At 39.6% G+C, this 18,207-nt stretch overlaps 1 protein-coding gene across 1 annotated transcript in view; it reads right to left on the bottom strand.

The window, feature by feature from the left end:
* SNCA (synuclein alpha) overlaps window positions 1-18,207 on the bottom strand; it is a 97,725-nt gene that overhangs the window by 19,519 nt on the left and 59,999 nt on the right. The window contains exon 6 of the mRNA XM_075849776.1: window positions 5,996-6,079. Coding sequence (XP_075705891.1) covers window positions 5,996-6,079 — 84 coding nt within the window. The remainder of the gene's footprint in view (window positions 1-5,995; window positions 6,080-18,207) is intronic.

Here is an 18,207-nt window from a genome sequence, read left to right as displayed (position 1 = left end):
ATGCCGCACGGAAGCACTTCCGTGCGAACTGCGTGATTCGCGCAAGAGCTGTCAAACTCCTGAATGTAAACAGAAAAGCACCACGTGCTTTTCTGTTTACAAACATCCAAACGGAGTGTCAAATTCGAGATGAGCGCACCGAACTTCACCGGGTTCGGCCAAACTCGTTTTGACCGAAACCGGTAAAAAATGTTCGGGTACGCGACGTCAGGAGACAGTCACTGTCCACGGTGCTGAAAGCGTTAAACTGGTTCAGCACCATGGACAGTGACTTCCGCTCCGAAAATCCATGAACCTGTAAAAAAAAAAAAGACGTTCTGACTTACCGATAACTCCGGTCCGACCTCCCGGGATGACAGTTAAGTCCAAGTGACAGCTGCAGCCAATCACAGGCCAAGCACAGGCTGCAGCCAATCACAGGCTGCAGCGGTCTCATGGACTGCGGCGTCATCCTGGGAGGTGGGGCCGGATGACAAGAGTGGGACGCGTCACCAAGGCAACGGCCGGGAGCCCGGACTGGGGGAAGCAGGAAGTTCTTGGTAAGTATGAAAGTATTTTTTTATTCACAGGTTGGTGTATATTGTGTTCGGCATTCACTGTCGAGGGTGCTGAAAGAGTTACTGCCGATCAGTTAGCTCTTTCAGCACCTTGGACAGTGACGGGCGTCGACTAGCCTCATCTCTATGATGGCGGCTGCGCGAAAATCACGCAGCCGCGCATCATACACGGATGACACACGGAGCTGCCAAGTGCCTTTTGCGCGCGCAAAACGCAGCGTTTTTTGCGCGCGCAAAACGCACACGCTCGTGTAAATGAGGCCTTAGGCCTCATTTACACGAGCGTGTGCGTTTTGCGCGCGCAAAAAAACGCTGCGTTTTGCGTGCGCAAAAGGCAATTGACAGCTCCGTGTGTCATCCGTGTATGATGCGCGGCTGCGTGATTTTCGCGCAGCCGCCATCATAGAGATGAGGTAGTCGACGCCAGTCACTGTCCAAGGTGCTGAAAGAGCTAACTGATCGGCAGTAACTCTTTCAGCACCCTCGACAGTGAATGCCGATCACAATATACACCAACCTGTGAATAAAAAAAGACGTTCACACTTACCATGAACTGCCTGCTTCCTCCAGTCCGGTCTCCCGGCCGTTGCCTTGGTGACGCGTCCCTCTCTTGTCATCCGGCCCCACCTCCCAGGATGACGCGGCAGGCCATGAGACCGCTGCAGCCTGTGATTGGCTGCAGCCTGTGCTTGGCCTGTGATTGGCTGCAGCTGTCACTTGGCCTGAATTGTCATCCCGGGAGGTCGGACTGGAGGAAGGAGCCGGGACTTATCGGTAAGTCAGAACTTCTGTTTTTTTTTACACGTATATGTATATTGTGATCGAAAGTCACTGTCCATGGTGCTGAAACAGTTTAAGTCTTTGAGCACCGTGGGCAGTGACTGTCTCTTGATGTCGCGTACCCGAACATTTTTTGCCGGGTTCGGTTAAAACGAGTTCGGCCGAACCCGGTGAAGTTCGGTGCGCTCATCTCTAATTTGACACTCCGTTTGGATGTTTGTAACCAGAAAAGCACGTGGTGCTTTTCTGTTTACATTCATCCTTTTGACAGCTCTTGCGTGATTTTCGCGCATGCAACGCAGGACCGTCAGTGTGGCATGCGTTGTTTTCACGCACCCATTGAAGTCAATGGGTGCGTGTTGCGTGAAAAACGCAAGAATATAGAACATGTCGTGAGTTTTACGCAACGCACTCACGCAGCGCAAAATTCACGCATCGTCTAAACAGCCCCATAGACTATTATAGGTGCGTACGACACGCGTGAAAAGCACGCGCGTCGCACGCGCGTATAATACGCTCGTGTAAATGAGGCCTTAAGGGTTCGAACACACACACAGCGTAAACACTGCAGATTTTTCACAACGGATTAAATGCGGAAAATCCGCAGCGTTTTACAGTACCAGCAGTCTGCGGAAAAAGTCTGCCAAAAAAAACGCACATAAATTGATCTGCGGTGCGGTTTCTTCAACCGCAGCATATCAATTAAGGCTGCAGAATTGCAGCTCTTTTGTTGCTGGTTTTCCCATTGAATTCAATGGGGTGCTTAAACCTGCAACAAAGTGGTGTGTGTTGCGATATTTGCGGCGGAATCACAGCGATTACGGCGTGAAAATCGCAAGTAAGAAAAAAATAAAATTATACTTACCCAGAGTTCCCTGCTTCTTCTCCAGTCCGGCCTCCCTGGATGACGTTGCAAGCCATGTGACCGCTGCGTCACATGGCCTGCGACGTCATCCTTGGAGGCCTGACTGCTCGCCGAGAAGAGGGAGGGGGTAAGTATGAACTTTTTTTTATTTTTCCGTCGCTACTTTACGCTGCAGAAATTCCGCCGGAAAAACGTACCACGACGTGGTGCGAATTTTCAGACGGCATTCGCTGTGGTGATCAGGGCGGATATGCTGCGCAGCTTGACGCAGTGTATCCGCCCTGAATACGCTGTGTGTATTCCTACGCTTAGGCCGGATTAACACGAGCGTGTGTGTTTTGCGTGCGCAAAAGGCACTTAACAGCTCAGTGTGTCAGCCCCGTATGATGCGCGGCTGCGTGAGTTTTCGCGCAGCCGCCATCATTATGACACTCCGTTTGGATTTTTGTAAACAGAAAAGCACGTGGTGCTTTTCTGTTTACATTCATAGTTTTACTGCTGTTGCGCGAATCCCGCGCGTCCCACGGAAGTGCTTCCGTGTGCTGCGTGTGATTTTCACGCACCCATTGACTTCAATGGGTGCGTGATGCGCGAAATACGCACAAAGAACGGACATGTCATACGTTTTACGCAGCGGACTCACGCTGCGCAAAAATCACTGACAGTCTGCACTGCCCCATAGACTAATATAGGTCTGTGCGAGGCGCGTGAAAATCACGCGCGTTGCACGGACGTATATAACGTGCGTCTGAACAAGCCTTAAAAGCGATGCAAATGACAAGAAGAATGATCTGTAGTATATATATATATATATATATATATATATACACACACACACTTATGTGTATATATATATATGTATATATATATATATATATATATATATATATATATATATATACACACATGTATTGTCAAATGTATTGGTTTGTCGTTTTTGTATTTTGATGTTATGGCGAAATAAAAAAAAGGAATTTTTTTTTAAAAGTTCCATTGCCATAGACAGTGTTTCTCAATACTGGTCCACCGAAGTACTACCAACATTGTGTAAGTGACTTTATTATTGTCAGTGCATTAGTCATTGCTACAGGTGAAATCCTTAAAACATGATGCTATAGGAAATGGTATACCTTGAGAAATAGTCAGTTGAATAGGCTATGTCTTATCTTTGCACTACGACCGGTTTATATGCCAGAGAAGCTCCTGGCATTTACCCCAAATGTATCCATATCCTTTAATGGGCCCAACGTTAAGCCAAAATAGTGTCCCCTTGGCATAATTTTGGTGGTATGTGTTGGCATACCCTTTTTAACTGTTTTTAAAAGTGTAGTTGCCCAACATATGCAACTGTACGACATGTAAAAAGTAGTGTAAAAAAACAAGGTCTGAACAGAGCCTTGGATAACAAAAACGAATGTATTACTACTGATCCTTTTTAGTATGTTCAGGCATAGGTAACGATTTAATAGGGAATAGGGGTAGAAGGCCATCTACATTGAACTGTCTATCGGATGTTTTACTCATATCCTGAATAAACCTCATAGTGCTTCAGTTTCTCTGTGCTTGATGTACAGCCAAATAAGCAGAGTTCTGTAGAAAAGCTACATCAAATATCACATATGTCACAGCATTTAGTCTTCCCTACTTTTAGCTTGGCATAATTTCTGTACTGTGTTTATCACCATGGCAACAGCTACAGATACAATATACAGAAACATTTGTCTTGATGTATTAATTACTGGCGTGTGCATTAAAAAAATTAATCATATTTAATTTAGAACAATTGGCAATTAAGCAAGAGTACTATTCTTTATTAATTGAAATACTACTCAAGATAAAACTATGGATTAAACGCACCATAAATAAGAAACTCTTATTCATATGATTTTAGTGTAAACATGTTAATAAAATCCCCAGTGAAAGATAAAAAATTCATGTGTGACAGCAATTTAAAGGGTTGTCTGAGATTCAGGTGTTTTAAAAAAACAATTAGTAAAATAACGCCACATGACCGCGCCATCCAATAGCTGTAGGTCACATTAATTAAAAGGGTTGTTACAGGTGACAAAAAAGGGTCTGTTTTTTTTTTTCCAAAAACAGTGCCACTCCTGTTGATGGGCTGTGTCTGGTATTGCAGCTCAGCCTTATCTAAGAAAATAGGGCTGAGCTGCAGTGTTATTCAGCCCATGGGCAGGCTGTTTCAGGGGAAAAAATGTAAAAGTAAGATTAACCCTGTTAATCTTGGAAAAAGTAACATAATGTCCCATGCAAGCCAATGGATAACAGGGTTACATGCTGTAATATCACTATGGTCATAACCCCAGACCAATGTATACTGGTAGCAGGGGATAAAGGAATAATTAGGATAATAAGATAATAAGAAAATCATTACAGGTTCTTGAGGTTGTTTTAAAAAAATCCAAGGCCTAGGCAACTCCTTTAGGCTGGGTTCACACGACCATGTTACATCCGTAATGGACGGAACGTATTTCGGCCGGAAGACCCGGACCGAACACATTGCAGGGAGCCGGGCTCATAGCATCATAGTTATGTACGACGCTAGGAGTCCCTGCCTCTGCGTGGAACTACTGTCCCGTACTGTAATCATGATTACAGTACGGGACAGTTGTCCTGCAGCGAGGCAGGGACTCCTAGCATCGTACATCACTATGATGCTAGGAGCCCGGCTCCCTGCAATGTGTTCGGTCCGGGTCTTCCGGCCGAAATACGTTCCGTACATTACGGACGTAACATGGTCGTGTGAACCCAGCCTTACTTTCAGTATTTCACTCCCTCTTCATGAAAAATGTATGGATCAAGGGAGCTCAGCTACAGATCTTGACTCTGATAACTTGGTGCAGCGTGATATCACACAACAAAAGCCATTGAAAAGTCATTGAAAAAGTCAAGATAAAAGATCTTGCCACTGTGTAAAGATCTTGCCCCATATAAACCAGGTGAATTTGACATTTTTCATTTTCATTTTTCTCCCCACCTTCCAAAAGCCATAACTTTTCTATTTATTCGTCGACATAGCCATATGAGGTTCTGGTTTTTGCAGAACAAGTAATAGTTTTTTATGGCACCATACATTGTAACGCATAATGTACTGGGAAGCTAACATAAAATTATTTGTGGGGTGGAATGGGCAAAAAACAGCGATTACACCATTTTTTGGGGGGGGGGGTTTGTTTTTACGACGTCCATCAGGCGGTAAAAGCTACATATTCACCTTATTCTACAGGTTGATTATGCCAAATTTATATGTTATGTTTTACCGTTTAAAAAAAAACAAAACTGTTTTGTGTCGCCATTTTGGGGTACATGCGACTTTTTGATCACTTTTTATTCCTTTTTTTGGAGAGCTAAGGTGACCAAAAAACAGCGATTTGAATGTTTTATATATATTATTTTTTACGTCGTTCACCAAGCGGCTTAAATAACGCTATATTGTGATGGTTCTGACTTTTATAGATGTGGCGATACCATTATGTTAACTTTTATTTTTTTTAACATTGCTTTAGGGAAAAAATGAGAAAAGGGTTTTTTTTTTTAACTTTTAATATATATATTTTTTGGAACATTCTAAAAATCTTTATTTAACTGTTTTTTACTTTTTATTATTAGTCCCCCTAGGGGAATTGAAGCAACGATCATTGGATCGCTTGCATGATATACAGCAATACTAATGTATTGCAGTAAATCGTGATTCTGACAGTCTCCTTTGAAGCGTTGAAGCGTTGCCAAAGACATACATATAATATATACCTCACCCTATACAGCATACAGTTACCTGGGGGGGCATTTCATACTTCTCATCTCGGTTCATATTGTCTCTATGTTCCAAAATACCCTCTTGGCCAAAACCTTCTTCATTCTGAAATATAAAGAAAAATAATAATATACAGGACGACAGAAGTGATTAATAAGATACACAGAGCTAGGAATATTTGTAATCATTAATAACTGGAATTATTCTCCAGAGAATACTATAGACTAAAATATTTTTCAGTGGTTAGGCATATTTCAGAAAGGAACAAAAATAGAATATGGGAAATCTTTGATGTACTTTAAGTTCTAATACAGCAGTCTACCATGCAAGACTGAGCTTTTCAAGAGCTCCAGCTATATTTTCAGGGTGAATTTGCTGGTAAAATATACGCTTTTTTTATTTTTACTATTGCCGAAAAATAGAACAAAAATAGGCTTAAAAAATAGGGCAGCAAGATAAAAATAAATATAGTTCTGGTCTATTAATTAATGTGAATGTAAACCTGCTCCACAACAAAGGGATACAATATTTCCAAATAATTTCACATCAAACATTTATCACAACTAACCATGGTCGTTCAGTCTATGATTAGCAAATAATAATGTAAAAGTCATCTGGGCGGGAAAGTTTAACCACAGGGATGCAGAAAGGGGGCGAGGAAAGGGTCAATGAACTTAATGAGTACTTTTAATAGATTCTCTGACACAAAGGGGAAAAATTAAGTAAATAGGGTAGTAAACAGGAAGGTAGGGAATTGAGAAAAGAGGAGGAGATCTGTTTATGTACCCTGGAGTTGACCAGGGTAATGAACATACAGACAAGCAGTAGAAGACTGACTAAGGGCTGAGCATTTCATTGAATTCAGTCTTCTACTGCTTGTCTGTATGTTCATTACCCTGCACATAAACCAATCACGTTCTCCGAATATTCACAGCGCAACCAATCTGAAAGTTTACAGTGCTTGGGAATAAGTGACTGGGGCAGAAGAGGATGGAGGCGCAGCCTTATATAGTGGATCGAGTGGGTTCCCCAGCAGCATTTAAAAAAAACAGGATCCTGACCTGTCCACAGAGTTTAAGGCAGCACAGAGTATTTCAGGAGATGAGCGTGCGGATCTTGTGCGGTGTGGTGACTTGCCAATTATGTGAAGATGTTATTGAGGACAGGAGTGGAGGAGAGGTAACAGACTGAGAGCTACGTAATGGTAAGCGCAGAGTTCACAGCAGCACAGAATATTTCAGGAGAGGAGCGTGCAGATGTTGAGGAGTGTATGACGATGACTGGTCACGGATTGGTCAGCGTCATACACATAAACACGCCCAATTAAAAACACAATACACGCCCAGTTGGACACAACGAAAAAAAAACGCCCAGTTGTCCATTTCAAAGCTCATTTGCATATATATAAAATAGCTCATAACTTGGCCAAAAATGAACGTTTTAAAAAAAAAAAAACTTTGCTGTTATCTACATTGCAGCGCCGATCACATGCAATAGGAGATAGGGGTTTGAGAATCTGGTGACAGAGCCTCTTTAACATCTTGGATCAGGAGGTAGAAAAAGTGCCTAGACTACAAGTTAAATTGGACAGTAAACCCAGATAAAGAAGGCTATGAGTCTATTGTACTTTCTGCAGAAACTTATATCCTTTAATGTACGTAACAAAATGTTGTATACGTTTTATGAATCAGTGTTTTTCATCAATTTTTTGGGTGTTGGGGAGGAATATTCGAAGGGCAGAGGTGAACAGGTTGAATAAGGTAGTCCGCAGAGGCGCTGCAATATTTTGCGTGGAAGTAGAAAGTTTGATGAAGTAGTAGTGATACGGACTACATAAAAAATGGATAAAATTATATCGAATATGTGTCATCCGTTACATGGTATTGTAGAGGCGAGGTGTAGTTGTTTTAGTAAGTATTTTTTACACTTCAGGTGCATGATTGATAGATTTAAATGTTTTTTTTCCATCAACCATTGCACTATACAATCTTTCGGTGTAGTGTATATTAATTGTATAAGATTATCGTATTATATTTTGCCATATGGTGGTTGATATTGAATGTTATTTATTGTATTGTTGTTGTTATGTAGTATGTTGTGAGAGATGGAGTGTCAATATATATGATAATTTCCCTTGAAGGATTAATAATGTTTAGCAACAAACTGGAGAATTTGCTGTAGCAACAAACTTTCCCAGGGACCTTTTGCTGGTGGTAGCGTTGGTTGTCATGGCAACCGGAGCCCAGCTATTGGCCTCCAGGTCTGCCATGCACAGAAGCCTATGAGGACCAGCTGGAGGCTGGAGGCTTCCTGTCAGAGTAACTGTCAGCGTCACACTGACAGTTTATAATACATTACACTACCTAGGTAGTGTAATATATTACAGCAGCTATCAGTCCCATAGTGGGACAAAAAAAAAAAAGTACAAAAAAATGTTTTAGAAAAGTGTAAAAATAAAATACAAAAAAAAATTCTTTCCTATAATAAGACTTTTATTATAGGAAAAAAATAATCACGTTAAAAAAAGTATTTGGTATCACATATTTGGTATCGCCGCGTTCGTAATGACCCAAACTATAAAACTATAATGTTAATGTTCCTAAACCGTGAACACCGCAAAAGAAATAAGTAAAGAACAATGCCAGAATCACAATATTGTTGGTCACCCTCCCCCTCCCAAAATATAGAATAAAAAGTGATCAAAAAGTCACATCTACCCCAAAATACTACCAATAAAAACTACAACCCGTCCTGCAAAATACAAGCACTTACACAGCTTTTTTGACTAAAAAACTAACAAAAATTATCGCTCTCAGAATATGGTGACACAAAAAGAAAAATATTTAATTGTTATAACCTCTTATTATACCCTGATGTACTCCGCACAGCTTACATATACCCCTACATTATAAACTGAAATACCAGTGAAACCACAAACAGAACAACTACCAAGCAAAATCTGTGCTCCAAAAGCCAAATGCCGCTCCCTCCCTTCTGAGCCCCACAGCGTGCTCAAACAGCAGTTTACATCCACATATATGGCATCGCCATACACGGGAGAACCGCTTAACATTTTCTGAGGTATTTGTCTTCAATAGCACAAATTGGGCACAACATATCGTGCACTAAAATAGCATATCAGTGGAAAATCGTAATTTTCACTTTGCACCATCCGCTGCGCATTAACCCGTTCGCGCACCATGACTTAATAGCATGTCGTGGTTAAGTGGGTTATGTATGGAGCGGGCTCATGCATTGAGCCCATGCCATACCCTGCGGGTGTCAGCTGTGCATTACAGCTGACACCCGGGACTAACGGACAGGAACAGCGATCGCGCTGTTAGAGAAGCCTGTAAGAATCATAATATACTGCAATACATTAGTATTGCAGTGTATTGTACCAGCAGTCCAATGAGCGCTGGTTCAAGTCCCCTAGGGGAACTAATAAAATGTGTAAAAAAGGTAAATAAAGTCCAAAAAAAAAACTCTTTCCCATTATTCCTCTAAAATAATGTAAAAATAAAAAAAATAAACAAAATTGGCATCACTGCGTCTGTAAAAGTCCAAACTATTACAATATAGAACTATTTAACTCGCACGGTGAATGCCGCAAAAAATAAAGATGTTTTATTTATTTTTTAAATCAAAATAGTTTTTATTAGAATTTTTCAAACAAAGAAAGAAAAAAACTGAAAAATAAAATACATCAATGGGCCCGAGCCCAAAAGGTTAACCAACAGGGGAAGACCTAAAGAGTGACATAATGTGAATATCTAGAGGGTGTGAAGTACCACCTTAAATGTATTTTCTTTACTAGCTCAATATGATTAATGCATCTAGAATGCTTAAAAATCCAATTGGCAACTGTAATCCACTGCTCTGCGGAAAATGAGTTGCCCAACTCACCCTCCTATTTTAACATATAGGAGTCTTTTGCAGATCGCCCTCTATGTAGTAACAAGTCACTACTGAAGGTGAGGCCCTTCTGGAAACTCTGCCATTTAAACAAGTATTTATGAAATGTAGATAGTGTAATTGGTTGGGTAGGAAGTTTTAAACCTTGTAAAAAATGCGTATTTGAAGATATTGAAAAAACATTTTATGAGAAATATCAAACGAAGCGGCCAAATCTTCAAATGTCCTAAAGATCCCTTTATCATAATAGTCGGAAAGAGCATTCAAACCTACAGTTTCCCATTCTACCAGAGGAGTGGCAGGAATACAATTTTGAATAGAGGTCACCGGAATATGATTTAAGGAGACATGAACTCACTTTTGTTTACACACAAACTTTGACCATACTTGTTTGGAATCCGTCATAGATTGTAAGGGGAGAGTAGGAACTGGACCCCCCATATAAGAGGAGATCATAAGCGTTTCGACAGATTGATGCAGGACACGTTTATCCTCAATTTTAGACCATAAATGCATAGGAGAGGAATGCCATAACTCCCGTAATTGATCCATTATAGCTGCAACATTATAAGAGGCAATGTCAGGAACCCCTAAACAACCTTCCCTAACTCTACGGTACAATAGTGATTTAGATACTCGTGCTCTCTTATTGTTCCAAATAAATTTAAGTAAGATATTTTGGAATTGTGTAGTGAGACAGGCATAAGAAATAGGATGGTTCTACACAAGTACAAGATCTTAGGTAATAAGAACATCTTAACTAAGTTTATCCTAGCGATCCAAGATAATTGAAACCTATTTAGCCGGTCACATTCCTCTTTTATGGATAACAAAAGAGCAGAATAATTTTCAGAAAGTATTTGGCATGGGCTTGGAAATAACTTTATACCTAGATAAGAAATTCCTGCTTCAGCCCAAGTAAATTGACGTTTGGATAATTCCACCTTCATTGAATTAGGTATATTAATCGGTAACATTACAGATTTAGATATATTTAATTTGTAATATGAAACTCGGGAATATTGGGAAATAACATTTAATACTTCGGTCAAAGAAGTCAAAGGGGAAGTACAAGTCATAATCACATCATCAGCATATAGTCCAATCTTATGCTCCATGTTACCTACTTTAATACCAGAAATCCCTGGGGTACTACGAATCGTTTCTGCAAAGGGTTCCATGCAGAGAGTAAAAATTAAAGGGGCTAAGGGGCATCCCTGACGAGTCCCATTAGTTATCCCAATGAGTTTAGACATAAAACCGGAGGATAGAACCCTGTCTGATGGAGAGGAATATAAGGAAAGTATTGCAGTTTTTATAAAGGGCCTGAACCCAAATTTATCTAAGACTGCTTCCATAAAACCCCAGTATACCCTATCAAATGCTTTTTCAGCATCTAAGGAAAGAAAAATAGTCGAGTCTGGAGATTGAGTGGCTATTTTAATTAAATCTAAAAATCAACGTGTACCATCTCTAGCTTACCTTACCTTAACGAACCCTACTTGGTCTAGAGTGATCAAGGAAGGCAAACATTGGTTTATTCTTGAAGCCAGCAATTTGGAAAAGATCTTAATATCGCTATTTAAAAGGGATATTGGTCGCAAATTGGCCGGGGAATCTGGAAGTTTTCCTGGCTTGGGAAGCGTGACAAAAATTGCTTGCAACATTTCTGAAGGGGGACCTTTAAGTGAGACTATACCATTAAAGGTATCTACCATGTATGGAATTAAAATATCTGCAAAGGTTTTAAAATATTCATTAGGAAGACCGTCTGGTCCCGGGAATGTATTTTGTTTGGATCCTAAAACTAATTTCTTTAATTACTCACTTTGTATATCAGCATTCAACTGGGCTAGTTATGTATTAGACAATTGAGGTAACTTCACCTTACTTAGAAAAGACTTTATCAGCTCCACAGATATTTGCGGGAGGGAAGTGTCATCCCTAAGATTATAAAGCCTGCTATAATATTCCGCAAAGGCGTCAGTTCTTTTTTGAGGATCATATATTCGGGTCCCTCCTGTAGATTTTAAAAAAGGGATTTTGGTTTTTGTCGTTTGCTGTTTAACTCTATGAGCTAGTACTTTGCTGGGCTTATCTCCTTGGACATAAAAATTCCACTTAAGTTTCTTCAAGTTTTTCTTATACGCGTACGTAAAGATATAAGGAACGTAATTTATCCTTAAGGTCTCTAATTAGATTTTTCAGGACATCTGAAGGGGACAACTTCATACGTTTTTCACGACTCTGAAGTTCAAAAAGAAGGGAGTCCATTTGTTTGTTCCTTTCCCTTTTAGCTCTTGCAGCCGCTTGAATAAGTAGACCTCTTACAAAGGCCTTAAAGGAACAGTGTCATGGCAAATAATTTTTTTATATGTTAAAGATGTTAGTGCTGTAATAAAAACGTTTATATTCATTTGTGTGTTTGTGTTTTACTGTTTCTTATTTTTACACTTTTTCTTCCCTATGGGGGCTGCCATTTTTTGTTCCATTTCTGTGTGTGTCGATTAACGACACACACAGACATGGAGTACGGCAGCCACAGTCCCATAGGGACTGTGAACGGCTCCCGTCCCATTCACGTCCGTGTACGGCGTCTGTGTGGGAACTGCGCATGCGCCGCTCCCACACAGTCCTATTCGAAATTGGCGCCGTCCGGCGCCATTTTCCTGTGGACCGGAAGTCGCGGCCGGACTGTAATATTACTACTTCCGGTCGCGGCTTCCGGACTTGTGCACATGGAACAGCGGCAGCAAAGGGATCGGACGGGCCGGAGGGAGCCGCGGCGGCAGGAGCAGGTAAGCGATTTCAATGTATGTTAGTGTTTGTGTGTGTTTACTACTGTATGTAAACCTACTACACTGTGGGTTACCTCAAAAAATGGCGACACACAGTGTAGGAGGTTAAACCTTTCAAACCCCTCGTTTATCCCGGCACTAGCCAGGATAAAGGAGGGGGGGATGCTGAGAGCTCACTAGAGCGAGAGCTTTTAACCCAATGTTGCAATGCTGCAATTTTGGGAACTAGCTCCATCTAGTGACCAAAAATGGGTAGTATTATAAATTTGAAAAAATGTATAATATTTCCTGACTCGCGAAAAAAATAAAAAAAATTTGAACAATGTTTAATCACCCACACACTAAATGTTTAAATTTAAAAAAAAAAACATGTTTTTCGGGCGACACCATGCCTTTAAGAGTACACCACAAGAGCTCAGGTGAAGAAGCCGATGAAGAGTTAAACAAAAATAATTCTTTTAAGGCCTTTCCTACAGAAGCTTGTAGGGAAGCAGTGCTTAATGAGTAGGTATTTAGACTCCAAGGAAAACTAGGGGATCTATTATATTTGTCAGCGAGAGTGAGATCAGTTGGTGCATGTTTTGACCATGATATCACACCAATATTTGATTTAACCGAGTTCAATAAGATCTCCCTGTCCACTAGAGAGAAATCTATTCTGGAATAGGTATTATGAAGGGAAGAGAAGAATGTAAAGTCCCTCTCTGGGGCGTGTTGATATCTCTAAATATCGTGCAAGCTTTCCTCTGATATCAGGTTCTGAAGGTCAATATTTAGTCTATTTGGTCCTGTAGTTCGGTCCATTTCTGAGTCGTTAACCACATTAAAGTATCCAACCAAAAGCAAACCCCCTCTTTGCATATGTTTAGCTTTAGTTATTACTTTTTTGATAAACTGAATTTGTCATCTGTTTGGGGTGTACAGTGAAACAATCGTGTAAATCACATTATCAATTTCACACACTAGAATTCAGTATCTTCCCAAAGGTATTCTAAATGTTCATATGCAACTGAGTCTTTGATCGCTATTACAACTCCAGATTTTTTTTACATTCGCTGAAGAATGAATAATATGGGGGAATTTTTAATTTTAAATAAATGATTATCTTTAGAGGATAAATGAGATTCCTGTACACATAGCACATCACATCTAGATTTAAATGCTTCCTTCCATAAAATAGATCTTTTGAAGGGGGAATTCAACCCATGAGCGTTAATAGACACGAATTTAACCCCCATTGTCAAAAGTCTGCATCCTAAGGTACATAGGTATGTTGGGCAAATTTTTAAAACAACATCTACTCATAAAAACCGTAAATGACACAGTAAGAATAGTTAGCAATTTGACAGAAAATAAAAATGAAAATAAATATGCAGTAACTATAAACGATAACAGATTCCCTCTTTCAGGGAAAGGGTAAAAGAGGCAACAGTCCAGCCAATTACACATTGCAGAGTCACACCGACTCTGAAAACAAAATAACTTGACTCATCAAGTTCCAGAAAGAAGCTCCAAGAACGAAAATAAAACCTGAAGGTGAAGTCCAATGAAATCAGTCCCCGACTTTCTATCTGTTCTTTCGGGTTTTTTCGGTCCATAGTGGTGTGATAATCTCCGAACGGTTCTCGTTTTTACGAGGAGGACTTGTAGGAGGAGAAGGGATCAAACTCCAAGAGTGTAATAGGTCCTTTGCAGTGTCTGGGGACAAGCAAACATCTTGAGCACCATTTTTGTTGATGATGAGTTTAACAGGGAAGCCCCATTTTTAAAGGATGCCGTTTTCCCTCAATATCTTAGTCAGTGTTACGTATTCTTTGCGTCGTAGCATAGTTGCAGCAGAGAGATCTGGATAAATTGCAATGTCTTTAAATCTTTCTGGTAGATCTGGTGAATATTTCAGAGCTTTGAGGAATTAATCTTTAAGATGAAAAAATGTATGCGAGCGGTCATGTCTCTGGGTAGATGAGACGCTATATATCTTGGCTTAGGAATCCTGTGAATTCTATCTATTGTCAGATCCAAAGTAGATTTTTGAGGTAACACTATAGTCATTAGATCTGTGAGATATTGAAACAACTGATCAGGCGCGATTCAGGGATACCTCTAATCCTTACCTTATTCCTCCTCGACCTGTCTTCAAGATCCAGTACTTAGCTTTAGCATTTCTTTTTGATGTTCCACCCATCCTGTGTCAACAGGAAGATGTGCAAAGGGAGTATGTATAGCCCTTCAAGAATGTTAAGTTCGTAATGCAGCAAAGGAGTGTTTTGTTTTTATCTGGTTTTTTTTCCTTTGTTTCCCTTAGTGTATATTATCTGCAATCAGAAATGTCCTTCAGAAGATTGCCAGAGAAGAAAAACTCAATTTTCTACTGACCAGGAGACACCTTCTAGTGTTATGTTTCTGTATAATTGTGTCCTTGTAACATCTAAGATGGCGGAGGGTACCGACTTGTCTTCCCGCCTCAGCGGTTATTCGATTAAAAAGAAGCTGGAAGCGGAGATGTGCTCCTATATGTATGAATACCTCAGCTCTGGCAAATATGTGGTGCAGTGTATTCTGCGCAATCTCCTCTCACCTCCTCATCCACCGCTGATTGTTGCCGTCTGAGAAGGATTACTCCGCAAAGCCTCAACTGCAACACAGGAGGCAAAGGGCACACATAGGCCGCGAAACCTAGGACCGCTCGGATCCCTGCTGATTCCTTCCAAAATTGGACCAACACTGCTGGATGTTCCAAAGTATCAGGGGACCAAACCCCACCAAGACTAGCAGGGTGTTTTTTGCGTCCTAAATTTACACCGTTTACCGTGTGGTATAAATAACTCAATGAATTTATTCAGCGGGTTGTTACGATTGCAACGATACCAAATTTATTTAGATTTTGTATGCTTTACTACTTTTACACAGTAAAAACACTTTTTTTTTTCAAAATTATTTGTTTTTGTGTCTCCATATTTCAAGAGTCATAACTTTTTTCGTTTTCCGCCGATGCAACTGTGTGAGGGCTTTTGTTTTGCGGGACGACTTGTAGATTCTATTGGTACCATTTTGGAGTAGATGCAACTTTGTGATCACTTTTTATCACATTTCTTTATTCCGATGGAGCGCCGTAAAAAGGCTATTGCACCTGAATAAAGCCCATTAGTGGCCGCCGTAAAAACACTAATGGGCAGTCACTAACGGGTTAAAAATGTATTACCATCTTATACTAGGATATGCCATCACTTTATGATCAGTGGGAATCCGACCTCTGGGACCCCCACCAATCCTGAGATTGAAGGGGCATAGCGCAGATTAGCGAAGCGTCCCCTTCTAAGTTTTTCATTGACAAATTTGCCTTCAGTCATCTGACTGTGAGGGAGAGCGCCCCATTATTCTTAGGATAGGTGGCGTGCCAGAGGTTGGACCAACACTAATCATAAAATAAGGGCATATCCTAGCGAGTCAGTTTTTACCATAACCTAGTATAACTTTGGCTATCATATTGGTTTAAGGATGAGCTACATTTTGTATGTTGTATACATCTGTATAAACACTTTGTACAGTTTAAAGCAGGCCATAGAAAACTAATGACCAAATGATCCTTTAGGTACTATCGTCCTTGACTACCCACATTAACATAGTTGTAATCGGGGCTAAATTGCTATAGCAAACACAGCCCATGGACAAGAATGGTACAGTTTTTGGAAGGAAACGGACGTGTTTTCTAATCTCATACAACCCCTTTAATCCCAGCAGTAATTAAGGGAAAGATGTGATTAAGATTGAATTCTTACTTTATCCAGTGTTTATAGAAAGTATTCATCACCTTGGCGTTTTCCATGTTTAAGCTTTGCTCACACTAGCATCATGTCTTCCGTTCCGTTTGTAATAGAAGGTTTGACACTGTGAAGGATTTTCTTTCTAATGAATCCAAACGGACACTCAGACCCCATTAACTTTAATGGGGTCATTCAGGATAAGATTATTTCTTACGGAAAGACAGCAGCTCCTAACACAAGTGTGAATCACAGTGGTTTTGATTAGACTTTTTCAGTTTGATAAACTGAGCTTCAATGGCTACTTCTTATAGTAAAAAAAGATACAAGAAAAATTGGTCCGCTCACCACTCATTCGAAGTAAAGGCACCACATTCCATGATTATTCGGTGCACAGGCAAGAGAGCTACGTCGGGAGTAGGTAGAAATCCAAGGAAAAATGTTAGTGTTCCAGCACACGATATGATGTGAAAAAAATACAAAACTGTTTATTTAAGTCAGAATTAAAACAAAAAAATAAAAAATCCCGGGAGAGAACGCCTACGCGTTTCAAACTTTTCAGTTCTTAATCATAGCTACTCTCTGCTGTATAGAGTCTGCTTTTATGGATCAGATATTGGGAAAAACAAGGAAGTGGGAGTGCTTAGAATTAACCCCTTCAAGTTGATTGGTTTTTGGGTACACAGTTTCTTTGCACATTTTTAGCAGCATACTAAACAGAATCACAGAAAAGAAGACAAGGTACAATGCAAACAATTGAATAAACAGTATAAGTGAAGCATTATATTATATTAGATGCAAATGTACTCACCTCTTTAGATTAAAAGATACAAAAAATACAATCTATTTATCTGTCTCTTGGAAAGTTGTGTCCTTTCACAAATTAGTCCATTTATAAATCAGGTGCTTGGATAGTGAGGCAAAGGGTGAATGTGCTGCCAAATCAAGCAATTAACCCTTTATGGTACACAAACGTATTATTATATGGGCAATATCATTAAGCTTTTTTTGAAATCACGTTTAAGGTATCTATGTGAATTGGAATAATATGGAAAGGGAAGTACATTAGATAAACTAATGTAAAAAGCTATAGATGGTAATATTAATTAGATTTATATCTATTTCCAATGAACTATAAGGCTAGGGAGTTGATTAACTTGTTTTTATATGGCAAGTGTGAATACAACCTTTTGGAAAGAAAGTTGTGACGGGCGTATAATCACCTAGGAAAGATATATTAAACAGAAAAATACCAAACCGTTTCTCCACACTGTCCAAACACATCCCTATATGTGAATAAAGCACAGAAGATCCAGAGACAAGTATACAAAGACATATATATACATAGGAAAATATTTAACATGTATAGGATGCCTCAATCCTATCCAGAGAATACATAACAGTTTACTGGAAATATAGGCATAAACTCAATACAAAATCAGTATAACGTTATTTCAAACTATACATACACACTTATGTAAATATGTAGTATTTAGTATAAAGCCATCTCAAGATATGTATATAAATTCATGAATGCGTTTTAAGGTCAATATGACAATATTTTGAAATACAGAATTAATTTCAGAAGGCTCCGAAAAGTGAAAAAATGATCCCCTATAGCAACTATTAACACAGAATATTTTGAACTAATTTAAATCAAATTTGATATTAATAAATATGCTATGAAAATATTATAAACGAAGTTCAAACGAATTTGAATTGAATTAGATGTTAACGAACATATTATGAAAATATTGTA

The sequence above is a fragment of the Rhinoderma darwinii genome, chromosome 1, assembly GCF_050947455.1.
Source record: "Rhinoderma darwinii isolate aRhiDar2 chromosome 1, aRhiDar2.hap1, whole genome shotgun sequence".
Taxonomy (NCBI): Eukaryota; Metazoa; Chordata; class Amphibia; order Anura; family Rhinodermatidae; genus Rhinoderma; species Rhinoderma darwinii.
The sequence above is the reverse complement of the archived record's forward strand: the minus strand, read 5'-3'. Positions and strand labels throughout refer to the sequence as shown.